Source organism: Rhinoderma darwinii, chromosome 2 (genome assembly GCF_050947455.1).
Source record: "Rhinoderma darwinii isolate aRhiDar2 chromosome 2, aRhiDar2.hap1, whole genome shotgun sequence".
NCBI lineage: Eukaryota > Metazoa > Chordata > Amphibia > Anura > Rhinodermatidae > Rhinoderma > Rhinoderma darwinii.
The window spans coordinates 480,268,219-480,284,160 of NC_134688.1; the positions used below are offsets into that span (position 1 = coordinate 480,268,219).

The window sequence follows — 15,942 nt, forward strand, 5'->3', positions numbered from 1 at the left end:
ATTGTGGCTACAGTACTGTTATCGGAGCTGTGTGTGTAACGAGCCCTGCACCTGTGTGTTACATTGTGGCTACAGTACTGTTATCGGAGCTGTGTGTGTAACGAGCCCTGCACCTGTGTGTTACATTGTGGTTACAGTACAGTTATCGGAGCTGTGTGTGTAACGAGCCCTGCACCTGTGTGTTACATTGTGGCCACAGTACTGTTATCGGAGCTGTGTGTGTAACGAGCCCTGCACCTGTGTGTTACATTGTGGCTACAGTACAGTTATCGGAGCTGTGTCTGTAACGAGCCCTGCACCTGTGTGTTACATTGTGGCTACAGTACAGTTATCGGAGCTGTGTGTTACATTGTGGCTACAGTACAGTTATCGGAGCTGTGTGTGTAACGAGCCCTGCACCTGTGTGTTACATTGTGGCTACAGTACAGTTATCGGAGCTGTGTCTGTAACGAGCCCTGCACCTGTGTGTTACATTGTGGCTACAGTACAGTTATCGGAGCTGTGTGTTACATTGTGGCTACAGTACAGTTATCGGAGCTGTGTGTGTAACGAGCCCTGCACCTGTGTGTTACATTGTGGCTACAGTACAGTTATCGGAGCTGTGTGTGTAACGAGCCCTGCACCTGTGTGTTACATTGTGGCTACAGTACAGTTATCGGAGCTGTGTGTGTAACGAGCCCTGCACCTGTGTGTTACATTGTGGCTACAGTACAGTTATCGGAGCTGTGTGTGTTTTATTTTCTCCAGTGTCGGCTGCTCCACTAGGACACAGTGACGTTCAGTGACGTTCAGTGACTCCGGCGCGGCTGCTGTTTATTGTACTGTAACGTGCACGTCCTTTGTCATCGCAGGCTCAGACGGCTGTTCTGTATCCCCCATTCTTTACACTGCAGCTCTGCTTGTTCAGATTGTACATCAGCAGCACTGCAGGAAGTCAGTACACACAGAGCGGATTCCCGTTAGGCCGTGTGCACACGATACGTAGGACACACGAGCAGCAAAGTGAACGAGACTCCAAGTATTTTCGTCTACAGATTGCAGAATGTTCCACACGTAAAATGACCTGAGTCGCGGATTATAGAACCGTCAGCGCGTCAGTTTAGTTTGCGTTTTCATCTCCAACATTTCTATGTGAAAAGTTTATTTAAAAAAAAAAAAAAAGCACCAAAATGTAAAACCCGCAACAAAAATCCATAAAAAGAAGCTGCGCTTTTACCTGCTGATTAATGGGGAGTCTCTGCCTCAAGGTGTGAACGTAGCCTCAGAATGAGAGCGCCAGGAGAGGTTGTCACAGCCCCGCCCCCCTGTTACTGATATACTATAGGCTGTGACAATTATTTCATTATGCAGATGCAGAGCGATCCATGTCCTGATCAGTGATCGCACGGTCTGATGGGGAAGATCATGGTACGGGGTTGTATGACATCATCGCTCATGTGGCTGCTTCTTGTGACATCATCTCAGTGTAAGGCTCAATACAAACAGCAATGTGTTCAGGGGCGTAGAAGGAGCGGTCACCCCCGGGCCCTGGTGGGCTGTTCCCCGTGATCGATAGTCAATCACAGCAATCGGCTCCAGAGTCTGGGATCACTGCAGGGACGCTGCATAACACATACTGATTTAAAGGGCCGGAGTTGTGTAAATAAAGCTTCATTAGTGTTTTTTTAATAGACCAGTTTCAAGATCTCTGCTTGCTGTTCTTGTTTACATTCTGAAGCTGAAAACCTGTCCTTACCTAGTCCTGTCCAAACAGCTGAGGGTTTGTTACAATTGTATCCAGTCGAGACAATCCTCGGTGAGAAGAATCGCCCGCACCCCAAACATTTTATTTTGCATAATACCCCTAAACCAAAACACTCAGAATAACGTAGCCACACGCTGCGGCGCCAATATATCTGCAAACACGGAATATCTGAACCCTTGAAATGAGAGAACGCCTGAACATACCAGCAGAGTGACAGTGACCTCATGCAATCAGAGTCTCTCTAGGACCCAGCACTGCCTGATCATGGAGAACATTTCAGCAGTGACATCACCGGAACTTCCTCAGTGATGTCAAAGGGGAGGATGAGGTCAGTAGTGATCACCACCATTTGCATTAAGGGGTTAATCATCATCCACTGTAGATGAGCAGATTGTAAAGCAATGGGTGGATGACTACAGTCCTGCTCACACAGCTGAGGGTTTGACCCCGTTGCGACAGAAACACATCTCTCCCCTGTCCTGGACTCCAGGCTGATATCTCTTACCTACACAAACACTTAGTAACAATCCCTCTGCTGTGTGAGCAGGACTGAGTGATGACAGGTTTTCACGCTCTAAATGTAAACAAGAATATTTCTATTCATTGACAGCAAGCAGAGGTTGTGTAACGATGAGGAATGACCCAATTCTACAGCAATTAGGACAAAACGAGCCCTTGTCTGTAATGGGGATCTCCTCTTACCACATGACCACACCGCACAGGAAGGTGGATATTATAACGGGGTATAATTTACGAGATCTCCGTGCCCCTCCCCCGCCAGTTCATTATACATTTTTAGTGGTCACTTTGTCCTGATGACCGGGGTTTGGATGCGGGTCCCTCATGTGAGGGACTGACTGTCCAGGAGCTGTACCCATCACTCGGTCCCTCCGGCTCTGCTGTACCGCTGGTCTGGGGGTAGTGCGGGGCGAGCGGCCTCGTTCAGCAGAGTCTCGGTGTCGCTGTGGATGACGCGGTGCGCGGCCTGGAGATGCCTCCGCTGGGAATTCCTCACTGCGGAACAGGGAGACGATGGTTAGCGGTGCCTGTACCCATAATGCACCATCACTATAGAAGTCACGTAATACAGGAACATTCCAATAATCCGGCATTCCTTGTACGTGCCGGATTATTGGATTCAGAGGTCTCCGTATACACAGTCACCTGCGGCTCTAGAGGGTAAAGTCCCTGACACATGAGCTGCCACTAAAACCTCTGTGCTGCTGTTACAGCACTGGCGCGTATGTGCCGGCGGCAGAGATTCAGGACCGGACTATCCGGTAAATTCCTGGTAATCTGGCATGGGAGGAGCTTAGGCTACAGTCACACGAGCGTGACCCATTTAGGCGTAAATCTGGTCCGTGTGCGTTGCGTTTTTTAAATGGAATTGATACACAAGTCCCTCACTGCTCATGGAGGTGCGTCCGCGCGCTGGCCGTGGTTTTCACGCACCCATGGGCTTCAATGGGCGTGTAGGCGCGTGATTTCCGTGCACAGCAGACGGGTGAGATTCTCGCTCGTGTATGAATATCTTTAGTAGCAGATAAGTGGAGAGTCACACGGATGCTGTTTATGGATCTTATATGGGTGCAGTTTGACCGCCGCCATCCGCGTCAGATCTGTGCTCACTTGTTCCAGCTTTTGAGTGACGGAAACATGTGAGGAAGTTTGTCCCTGAGATTTGGCGCAGTATACAGTATATACGTGTCTATATAGTCACATGATTAGACGCCGCGCGCGCTCACCTCGCTCTCTGACGCTTTTCTTCTGGATCTCAGGAATAAGGAAACTATAAACCAACTCAGCCACAATCTCCTCAGACTGAAGACGAGTACGACTGTGAAGAAGAGAGACAGCGTTACTCAGACTGACGGGAGGCATCACTGTATGGATACTGATCGCTCAGGAGGACGACCTGCCAGGCTGGATCAATGATTGTGTGGGCACAGGTCACTAGGACTGACAGGAGGACACAACGTGACAGCCCGGACCAGTGACTGTAGAAATAGAGGGTGAGGCTGACAGGAGGACACAACGTGACAGCCCGGACCAGTGACTGTAGAAATAGAGGGTGAGACTGACAGGAGGACACAAGGTGACAGCCCGGACCAGTGACTGTAGAAATAGAGGGTGAGACTGACAGGAGGACACAACGTGACAGCCCGGACCAGTGACTGTAGAAATAGAGGGTGAGACTGACAGGAGGACACAAGGTGACAGCCCGGACCAGTGACTGTAGAAATAGAGCGCGAGACTGACAGGAGGACACAAGGTGACAGCCCGGACCAGTGACTGTAGAAATAGAGGGGGAGACTGACAGGAGGACACAACGTGACAGCCCGGACCAGTGACTGTAGAAATAGAGGGTGAGACTGACAGGAGGACACAACGTGACAGCCCGGACCAGTGACTGTAGAAATAGAGGGTGAGACTGACAGGAGGACACAACGTGACAGCCCGGACCAGTGTCTGTAGAAATAGAGGGTGAGACTGACAGGAGGACACAACGTGACAGCCCGGACCAGTGACTGTAGAAATAGAGGGTGAGACTGACAGGAGGACACAACATGACAGCCCGGACCAGTGTCTGTAGAAATAGAGGGTGAGACTGACAGGAGGACACAACGTGACAGCCCGGACCAGTGTCTGTAGAAATAGAGGGTGAGACTGACAGGAGGACACAACGTGACAGCCCGGACCAGTGACTGTAGAAATAGAGGGTGAGACTGACAGGAGGACACAACGTGACAGCCCGGACCAGTGTCTGTAGAAATAGAGGGTGAGACTGACAGGAGGACACAACGTGACAGCCCGGACCAGTGACTGTAGAAATAGAGGGTGAGACTGACAGGAGGACACAACATAACAGCCCGGACCAGTGTCTGTAGAAATAGAGGGCGAGACTGAGAGGAGGACACAACGTGACAGCCCAGACCAGTGTCTGTAGAAATAGAGGGTGAGGCTGACAGAAGGACACAACGTGAGCCCGGACCAGTGACTGTAGAAATAGAGGGTGAGACTGACAGGAGGACACAACGTGACAGCCCGGACCAGTGACTGTAGAAATAGAGGGTGAGACTGACAGGAGGACACAACGTGACAGCCCGGACCAGTGACTGTATTAATAGTGGGCGAGACTGACAGGAGGACACAACGTAACAGCCCGGACCAGTGACTGTAGAAATAGAGGGTGAGACTGACAGGAGGACACAACGTAACAGCCCGGACCAGTGACTGTAGAAATAGAGGGTGAGACTGACAGGAGGACACAACGTGACAGCCTGGACCAGTGACTGTAGAAATAGAGGGTGAGACTGACAGGAGGACACAACGTGACAGCCTGGACCAGTGACTGTAGAAATAGAGGGTGAGGCTGACAGGAGGACACAACATAACAGCCCGGACCAGTGACTGTAGAAATAGAGGGTGAGGCTGACAGAAGGACACAACGTGACAGCCCGGACCAGTGACTGTAGAAATAGAGGGTGAGACTGACAGGAGGACACAACGTGACAGCCCGGACCAGTGACTGTATTAATAGTGGGCGAGACTGACAGGAGGACACAACGTAACAGCCCGGACCAGTGACTGTAGAAATAGAGGGTGAGACTGACAGGAGGACACAACGTAACAGCCCGGACCAGTGACTGTAGAAATAGAGGGTGAGACTGACAGGAGGACACAACGTGACAGCCTGGACCAGTGACTGTAGAAATAGAGGGTGAGGCTGACAGGAGGACACAACATAACAGCCCGGACCAGTGACTGTAGAAATAGAGGGTGAGGCTGACAGAAGGACACAACGTGACAGCCCGGACCAGTGACTGTAGAAATAGAGGGCGAGACTGAGAGGAGGACACAACGTGACAGCCCAGACCAGTGTCTGTAGAAATAGAGGGTGAGGCTGACAGAAGGACACAACGTGAGCCCGGACCAGTGACTGTAGAAATAGAGGGTGAGACTGACAGGAGGACACAACGTGACAGCCCAGACCAGTGACTGTAGAAATAGAGGGTGAGACTGACAGGAGGACACAACGTGACAGCCCGGACCAGTGACTGTATTAATAGTGGGCGAGACTGACAGGAGGACACAACGTAACAGCCCGGACCAGTGACTGTAGAAATAGAGGGTGAGACTGACAGGAGGACACAACGTAACAGCCCGGACCAGTGACTGTAGAAATAGAGGGTGAGACTGACAGGAGGACACAACGTGACAGCCTGGACCAGTGACTGTAGAAATAGAGGGTGAGGCTGACAGGAGGACACAACATAACAGCCCGGACCAGTGACTGTAGAAATAGAGGGTGAGGCTGACAGAAGGACACAACGTGACAGCCCGGACCAGTGACTGTAGAAATAGAGGGTGAGACTGACAGGAGGACACAACGTAACAGCCCGGACCAGTGACTGTAGAAATAGAGGGTGGGACTGACAAGAGGACACAACGTGACAGCCCGGACCAGTGACTGTAGAAATAGAGGGTGAGACTGACAGGAGGACACAACGTGACACCCCGGACCAGTGACTGTAGAAATAGAGGGTGAGACTGACAGGAGGACACAACATAACAGCCCGGACCAGTGACTGTATTAATAGAGGGCGAGACTGAGAGGAGGACACAACGTGACAGCCCAGACCAGTGTCTGTAGAAATAGAGGGTGAGGCTGACAGGAGGACACAACGTGAGCCCGGACCAGTGACTGTAGAAATAGAGGGTGAGACTGACAGGAGGACACAAGGTGACAGCCCGGACCAGTGACTGTAGAAATAGAGGGTGAGACTGACAGGAGGACACAACGTGACAGCCTGGACCAGTGACTGTAGAAATAGAGGGTGAGACTGACAGGAGGACACAACGTGACAGCCCGGACCAGTGTCTGTAGAAATAGAGGGTGAGACTGACAGGAGGACACAACGTGACAGCCCGGACCAGTGTCTGTAGAAATAGAGGGTGAGACTGACAGGAGGACACAACGTGACAGCCCGGACCAGTGACTGTAGAAATAGAGGGTGAGACTGACAGGAGGACACAACGCGACAGCCCGGACCAGTGTCTGTAGAAATAGAGGGTGAGACTGACAGGAGGACACAACGTGACAGCCCGGACCAGTGACTGTAGAAATAGAGGGTGAGACTGACAGGAGGACACAACATAACAGCCCGGACCAGTGTCTGTAGAAATAGAGGGCGAGACTGAGAGGAGGACACAACGTGACAGCCCAGACCAGTGTCTGTAGAAATAGAGGACTGCTGACAGGAGGACACAACGTGACAGCCCCGACCAGTGACTGTAGAAATAGAGGGTGAGGCTGACAGAAGGACACAACGTGAGCCCGGACCAGTGACTGTAGAAATAGAGGGTGAGACTGACAGGAGGACACAACGTGACAGCCCGGACCAGTGACTGTAGAAATAGAGGGTGAGACTGACAGGAGGACACAACGTGACAGCCCGGACCAGTGACTGTATTAATAGTGGGCGAGACTGACAGGAGGACACAACGTAACAGCCCGGACCAGTGACTGTAGAAATAGAGGGTGAGACTGACAGGAGGACACAACGTAACAGCCCGGACCAGTGACTGTAGAAATAGAGGGTGAGACTGACAGGAGGACACAACGTGACAGCCTGGACCAGTGACTGTAGAAATAGAGGGTGAGGCTGACAGGAGGACACAACATAACAGCCCGGACCAGTGACTGTAGAAATAGAGGGTGAGGCTGACAGAAGGACACAACGTGACAGCCCGGACCAGTGACTGTAGAAATAGAGGGTGGGACTGACAAGAGGACACAACGTGACAGCCCGGACCAGTGACTGTAGAAATAGAGGGTGAGACTGACAGGAGGACACAACGTAACAGCCCGGACCAGTGACTGTAGAAATAGAGGGTGGGACTGACAAGAGGACACAACGTGACAGCCCGGACCAGTGACTGTAGAAATAGAGGGTGAGACTGACAGGAGGACACAACGTGACAGCCTGGACCAGTGACTGTAGAAATAGAGGGTGAGGCTGACAGGAGGACACAACGTAACAGCCCGGACCAGTGACTGTAGAAATAGAGGGTGGGACTGACAAGAGGACACAACGTGACACCCCGGACCAGTGACTGTAGAAATAGAGGGTGAGACTGACAGGAGGACACAACATAACAGCCCGGACCAGTGACTGTATTAATAGAGGGCGAGACTGAGAGGAGGACACAACGTGACAGCCCAGACCAGTGACTGTAGAAATAGAGGGTGAGACTGACAGGAGGACACAACGTGACAGCCCGGACCAGTGACTGTAGAAATAGAGGGTGAGACTGACAGGAGGACACAACGTGACAGCCTGGACCAGTGTCTGTAGAAATAGAGGACTGCTGACAGGAGGACACAACGTGACAGCCCCGACCAGTGACTGTAGAAATAGAGGGTGAGGCTGACAGAAGGACACAACGTAACAGCCCGGACCAGTGACTGTAGAAATAGAGGGTGAGGCTGACAGGAGGACACAACGTGACAGCCCGGACCAGTGACTGTAGAAATAGAGGGTGAGACTGACAGGAGGACACAACGTGACAGCCCGGACCAGCGACTGTAGAAATAGAGGGTGAGGCTGACAGGAGGACACAAGGTGACAGCCCGGACCAGTGACTGTAGAAATAGAGGGTGAGACTGACAGGAGGACACAACGTGACAGCCCGGACCAGTGACTGTAGAAATAGAGGGTGAGACTGACAGGAGGACACAAGGTGACAGCCCGGACCAGTGACTGTAGAAATAGAGGGTGAGACTGACAGGAGGACACAACGTGACAGCCTGGACCAGTGACTGTAGAAATAGAGGGTGAGACTGACAGGAGGACACAACGTGACAGCCCGGACCAGTGACTGTAGAAAAACAGGGTGAGTGACAGGAGGACACAACGTGACAGCCCGGACCAGTGACTGTAGAAATAGAGGGTGAGACTGACAAGAGGACACAACGTGACAGCCCGGACCAGTGACTGTAGAAATAGAGGGTGAGACTGACAGGAGGACACAACGTAACAGCCCCGACCAGTGACTGTAGAAATAGAGGGTGAGACTGACAGGAGGACACAATGTGACAGCCCGGACCAGTGACTGTAGAAATAGAGGGTGAGACTGACAGGAGGACACAACGTGACAGCCCGGACCAGTGACTGTAGAAATAGAGGGTGAGACTGACAGGAGGACACAAGGTGACAGCCCGGACCAGTGACTGTAGAAATAGAGGGTGAGACTGACAGGAGGACACAACGTGACAGCCTGGACCAGTGACTGTAGAAATAGAGGGTGAGACTGACAGGAGGACACAACGTGACAGCCCGGACCAGTGACTGTAGAAAAACAGGGTGAGACTGACAGGAGGACACAACGTGACTGCCCGGACCTGTGACTGTAGAAAAACAGGGTGAGACTGACAGGAGGATCTGTACTCCACTATAATGGGTCAGTGCTGGTACAGAAGAAGCCGCGTCCTCACCTGCTCTCTATCTGGTGGGCGATGTCATTGATCTCCTGCGCTTTCTTCTGGATTTCCTCTCTGGCCTGATCTTCTGCCGTGTGTACGACTGTGCTGAGGATGACGTCTTCCAGATACGAGTCCACAGTACTCTGATGAATGTTAACAACCTGCAAGACACCCGCACTTTATAATATACAACCTGCAAGACACAGCCGCACTTTATAACATACAATCTGCAGGACACAGTCACACACCATAACCTGCAAGACACAACCGCACTTTATAACATACAACCTGCAGGACACAGCCGCACTTTATAACATACAACCTGCAAGACACAACCGCACTTTATAACATACAACCTGCAGGACACAGCCGCACTTTATAATATACAACCTGCAAGACACAGCCGCACTTTATAATATACAACCTGCAGGACACAAACGCACTTTATAACATACAACCTGCAAGACACAGCCGTACTTTATAACATACAACCTGCAAGAAACAGCCGCACTTTATAACATATAATCTGCAGGACACAACCGCACTTTATAATATACAACCTGCAGGACACAGCCGCACTTTATAACATACAATCAGCTGGACACAGCCGCACTTTATAATATACAACCTGCAGGACACAGTCACACACCATAACATACAACCTGCAGGACACAGTCACACACCATAACATACAACCTGCAGGACACAACCGCACTTTATAACATACAACCTGCAAGACACAACCGCACTTTATAACATACAATCTGCAGGACAGTGTCACACACCATAACCTGCAAGACACAACCGCACTTTATAATATACAACCTGCAGGACACAACCGCACTTTATAACATACAACCTGCAAGACACAGCCGCACTTTATAACAAACAACCTGCAGGACACAGCCGTACTTTATAACATACAACCTGCAGGACACAACCGCACTTTATAATATACAACCTGCAAGACACAACCGCACTTTATAACATACAACCTGCAAGACACAACCGCACTTTATAACATACAACCTGCAGGACACAACCGCACTTTATAACATACAACCTGCAAGACACAACCGCACTTTATAACATACAACCTGCAGGACACAACCGCACTTTATAACATACAACCTGCAGGACACAGCCGCACTTTATAACATACAACCTGCAGGACACAGTCACACACCATAACATACAACCTGCAAGACACAACCGCACTTTATAACATACAATCTGCAGGACACAGTCACACACCATAACATACAACCTGCAGGACACAGCCGCACTCTATAAACATACAACCTGCAAGACACAACCGCATTTTATAACATACAACCTGCAGGACACAACCGCACTTTATAACATACAACCTGCAGGACACAACCGCACTTTATAACATACAACCTGCAGGACACAGTCACACACCATAACATACAACCTGCAAGACACAACCGCACTTTATAACATACAATCTGCAGGACACAGCCGCACTTTAGAACATACAACCTGCAAGACACAACCGCACTTTATAACATACAACCTGCAGGACACAGTCACACACCATAACATACAACCTGCAAGACACAACCGCACTTTATAACATACAATCTGCAGGACACAGCCGCACTTTATAACATACAACCTGCAGGACACAGCCGCACTTTATAACATACAACCTGCAGGACACAACCGCACTATATAACATACAACCTGCAGGACACAGCCGCACTTTATAACATACAACCTGCAGGACACAGCCACACTTTATAACATACAACCTGCAGGACACAACCGCACTTTATAACATACAACCTGCAGGACACAACCGCACTTTATAACATACAATCTGCTGGACACAGTCACACGCCATAACATACAACCTGAAAGACACAACCGCACTTTATAACATACAACCTGCAGGACACAACCGCACTTTATAACATACAATCTGCTGGACACAGCCGCACTTTATAACATACAACCTGAAAGACACAACCGCACTTTATAACATACAACCTGCAAGACACAGCCGCACTTTATAACATACAACCTGCAGGACACAGCCGCACTTTATAATATACAACCTGCAGGACACAGCCGCACTTTATAACATACAATCTGCAAGACACAACCGCACTTTATAACATACAACCTGCAGGACACAACCGCACTTTATAACATACAATCTGCTGGACACAGCCGCACTTTATAATATACAACCTGCAGGACACAGTCACACACCATAACCTGCAAGACACAGCCGCACTTTATAATATACAACCTGCAGGACACAGCCGCACTTTATAATATACAACCTGCAAGACACAGCCGCACTTTATAATATACAACCTGCAGGACACAGCCGCACTTTATAACATACAACCTGCAGGACACAGTCGCACTTTATAATATACAACCTGCAAGACACAGCCGCACTTTATAACATACAATCTGCAGGACACAGCCGCACTTTATAATATACAACCTGCAAGACACAGCCGCACTTTATAACATACAATCTGCAGGACACAGCCGCACTTTATAACATACAACCTGCAGGACACAACCGCACTATATAACATACAACCTGCAAGACACAGCCGCACTTTATAACATACAACCTGCAGGACACACCCGCACTTTATAACTTACAACCTGCAGGACACACCCGCACTTTATAACATACAACCTGCAAGACACAACCGCACTTTATAACATACAATCTGCAGGACACAGCCGCACTTTATAACATACAACCTGCAGGACACAGTCACACGCCATAACCTGCAGGACACAGACGCACTTTATAACATACAACCTGCAGGACACAGTCACACGCCATAACATACAACCTGCAAGACACAACCGCACTTTCTAACATACAACCTGCAAGACACAGCCGCACTTTATAACATACAACCTGCAGGACACACCCGCACTTTATAACTTACAACCTGCAGGACACACCCGCACTTTATAACATACAACCTGCAAGACACAACCGCACTTTATAACATACAACCTGCAGGACACAGTCACACGCCATAACCTGCAGGACACAGACGCACTTTATAACATACAACCTGCAGGACACAGCCGCACTTTATAACATACAATCTGCAGGACACAGCCGCACTTTATAACATACAACCTGCAGGACACAGCCGCACTTTATAACATACAACCTGCAGGACAGTTATACCTGAGAAGGACCTTCAGAATTTGTGTAGACAATTCTGAGCCCACCTGTCTGAAGATCTCATCCTCTTCCCGCCTCCGCCGCTCCTCCACCTGTCTCCGCCCACTCTCTTCTGCTTCTCGAAGGCGTCGATGGCGCTCGGCGAGCACGGCAAAAGCGTGGATTCTGCGCTCTTCCTGAAGCCTGACCAGCTCTTTGGAGAGGAAGTCAAACATGTCTGAGAGGACCTGTCCCTCCAGCCGGGACAAGTCCTCGTCTTCTATAGAGGACTGTGGAGGGACAGAACATTATTACACAGGAGAGGTGAGAGATGCAGCATTACATATGAAGATTATTCTCCACCCAGTGTATTATGGGAGCCGAGCACGGCTGTTAGGAATAAATGCAGCTCTAAGTATGACTGTAATACAAGGCATGATATAGCAGCAGAATTGTGACTGCAGCTCTGGATGTGACTGGAGTATAAGACATGATGTTACAGCAGAATCATTAAATGCAGCTCTGGAGGATTCGCAGACAAATTGGGCATGATCCCGGATGTTGAACCTCACTTGTTACTCTAGAAATGGAAGTTTTACCGCTAATGATAAGGAGTGTTGCGCACCTTGTGCTGATGGAGCTCCCGCTGTCTCTGCAGGGCGAGCGCCGCCTCCTTCTCTTCTCTCTTCAGCAGCTGTCCCTCCACCTGCAGGGCGTGGGTCATGCGCAACTCTCGGATGAGCTCCAGGCGCTTCTCCTTCCCTTCAAACATCTGGAATGAGGGGAACAGACAACAGGTTACCACCATCCGGGGTGCGGGGACAATGTAGTGCTTTGTGCAGTAGGGACTTCACATCATTTTTGGAGGTCTCCTAGAAAACTGACACCTGGGCCGTCTTAAAAGGGACCATAGACCGGGAACAAGGTTGTCAGGGCTGAACTCTGACAACACTGTTCCCATGTGAGGAGGACAGACCACTGAGACCACCGAGTGCAGCCACCCCAGAATTTATACCCGGGTGGAAGGTGGTACTTCTTGGGTATCTGTATTTGTAGGGTGACGGGGACTGGAAGGGGAAAGAACGCAGCCTGATAGGGTGTATCCACCTGTTGGGGTCATAATCATTTTTTGGGTGGTATTGAGTGCGATCGGAGGATTTCAGGTGTCTCACCAGCGGTCGGTCCCTCTAGAGGGGACTCTTATTTATAACAAGATGGCGTACCATGTCCTGGACCGCCCGTCCTCGGATCAGCTTCTGTAAGAAGATCACGGCCAGTTCTTTGTCCTCGTCACCCTGGAAGGAAAGATCTGTAAGGGTTAAGAGGCTGGCACAGGTGCCAGTCACTGTTTACATGTATGGGTGGATGGTACGTGCTCACCTTGGGGGGCTCCGGCACTCTGGGGGTGGCGGGGCGGGGGGCCGGCTTCTCTATCTTCTGCAGGAAGCGCAGCGGTTTTTCTACTTGCTGAGATTTGTGTTTCTGTTCCAGTAGAGCCTGCAGGACGGAGAGAAGCCAACCGTGAAGGGGCACGCGTCAAACAGGGCACGCGTCAAACTGGGCACGCGTCAAACCGGGCACGCGTCAAACCGGGCACGCGTCAAACCGGGGACACTTCTTACCCGGGACACTTCTTACCGGGGACACTTCTTACCGGGGACACTTCTTACCGGGGACACTTCTTACCGGGGACACTTCTTACCGGGGACACTTCTTACCGGGGACACTTCTTACTTATTCTATATAAAACACGAGCCACAGCCTCAGAAGGGACATGACCGTGTGACCCCATTATAGAGACTGCGGGCCACTAACCGCTCATGCGGCAACCACGATGGTGATGAAGGGTAAATACGGCTTCATGTAAGAAGATTACAGGTGACCCCATTATAGAGACTGCGGGTACAGGTGACCCCATTATAGAGACTGCGGGTACAGGTGACCCCTCTGTGTAATGCGGGGGGGGGGGGGGAGTGGGCGCTTACTTATAGAGATTCTGATATCAGTCACATATATAGTCGTAAGGACTGGAGGATATAATAGTACAGCAGTGATATGAGAGGAGCGGCTGATATCAGTCACATATATAGATGTAAGGACTGGAGGATATAATAGTACAGCAGTGATATAAGAGGAGCGGCTGATATCAGTCACATATATAGATGTAAGGACTGGAGGATATAATAGTACAGCAGTGATATGAGAGGAGCGGCTGATATCAGTCACATATATAGATGTAAGGACTGGAGGATATAATAGTACAGCAGTGATATGAGAGGAGCGGCTGATATCAGTCACATATATAGATGTAAGGACTGGAGGATATAATAGTACAGCAGTGATATAAGAGGAGCGGCTGATATCAGTCACATATATAGATGTAAGGACTGGAGGATATAATAGTACAGCAGTGATATAAGAGGAGCGGCTGATATCAGTCACATATATAGATGTAAGGACTGGAGGATATAATAGTACAGCAGTGATATAGGAGGAGCGGCTGATATCAGTCACATATATAGATGTAAGGACTGGAGGATATAATAGTACAGCAGTGATATAAGAGGAGCGGCTGATATCAGTCACATATATAGATGTAAGGACTGGAGGGTATAATAGTACAGCAGTGATATAAGAGGAGCGGCTGATATCAGTCACATATATAGATGTAAGGACTGGAGGATATAATAATACAGCAGTGATATAAGAGTACCGGCTGATATCAGTCACATATATAGATGTAAGGACTGGAGGATATAATAGTACAGCAGTGATATAAGAGGAGCGGCTGATATCAGTCACATATATAGATGTAAGGACTGGAGGATATAATAGTACAGCAGTGATATGAGAGGAGCGGCTGATATCAGTCACATATATAGATGTAAGGACTGGAGGATATAATAGTACAGCAGTGATATAAGAGGAGCGGCTGATATCAGTCACATATATAGATGTAAGGACTGGAGGATATAATAGTACAGCAGTGATATAAGAGGAGCGGCTGATATCAGTCACATATATAGATGTAAGGACTGGAGGATATAATAGTACAGCAGTGATATAGGAGGAGCGGCTGATATCAGTCACATATATAGATGTAAGGACTGGAGGATATAATAGTACAGCAGTGATATAAGAGGAGCGGCTGATATCAGTCACATATATAGATGTAAGGACTGGAGGATATAATAGTACAGCAGTGATATAAGAGGAGCGGCTGATATCAGTCACATATATAGATGTAAGGACTGGAGGATATAATAGTACAGCAGTGATATAAGAGGAGCTGCTGATATCAGTCACATATATAGATGTAAGGACTGGAGGATATAATAGTACAGCAGTGATATAAGAGGAGCGGCTGATATCAGTCACATATATAGATGTAAGGACTGGAGGATATAATAGTACAGCAGTGATATAAGAGGAGCGGCTGATATCAGTCACATATATAGATGTAAGGACTGGAGGATATAATAGTACAGCAGTGATATAAGAGGAGCGGCTGATATCAGTCACATATATAGATGT

At 49.3% G+C, this 15,942-nt stretch overlaps 1 protein-coding gene across 1 annotated transcript in view; it reads right to left on the reverse strand.

Annotated features, from left to right (window-relative positions):
• Positions 1–1,165: 1,165 nt before the first annotated feature.
• The window catches only part of CFAP91 (cilia and flagella associated protein 91), a 36,088-nt gene continuing 21,311 nt past the window's right edge, over positions 1,166–15,942 (reverse strand). The window contains exons 5-11 of the mRNA XM_075854727.1: positions 13,789–13,905; positions 13,632–13,703; positions 13,034–13,180; positions 12,477–12,698; positions 9,243–9,391; positions 3,490–3,581; positions 1,166–2,758 (exon numbers count right to left, since the gene is read on the reverse strand). Of these exons, the coding sequence (XP_075710842.1) occupies positions 2,622–2,758; positions 3,490–3,581; positions 9,243–9,391; positions 12,477–12,698; positions 13,034–13,180; positions 13,632–13,703; positions 13,789–13,905 (936 nt within the window). The 3' untranslated portion in view covers positions 1,166–2,621. The remainder of the gene's footprint in view (positions 2,759–3,489; positions 3,582–9,242; positions 9,392–12,476; positions 12,699–13,033; positions 13,181–13,631; positions 13,704–13,788; positions 13,906–15,942) is intronic.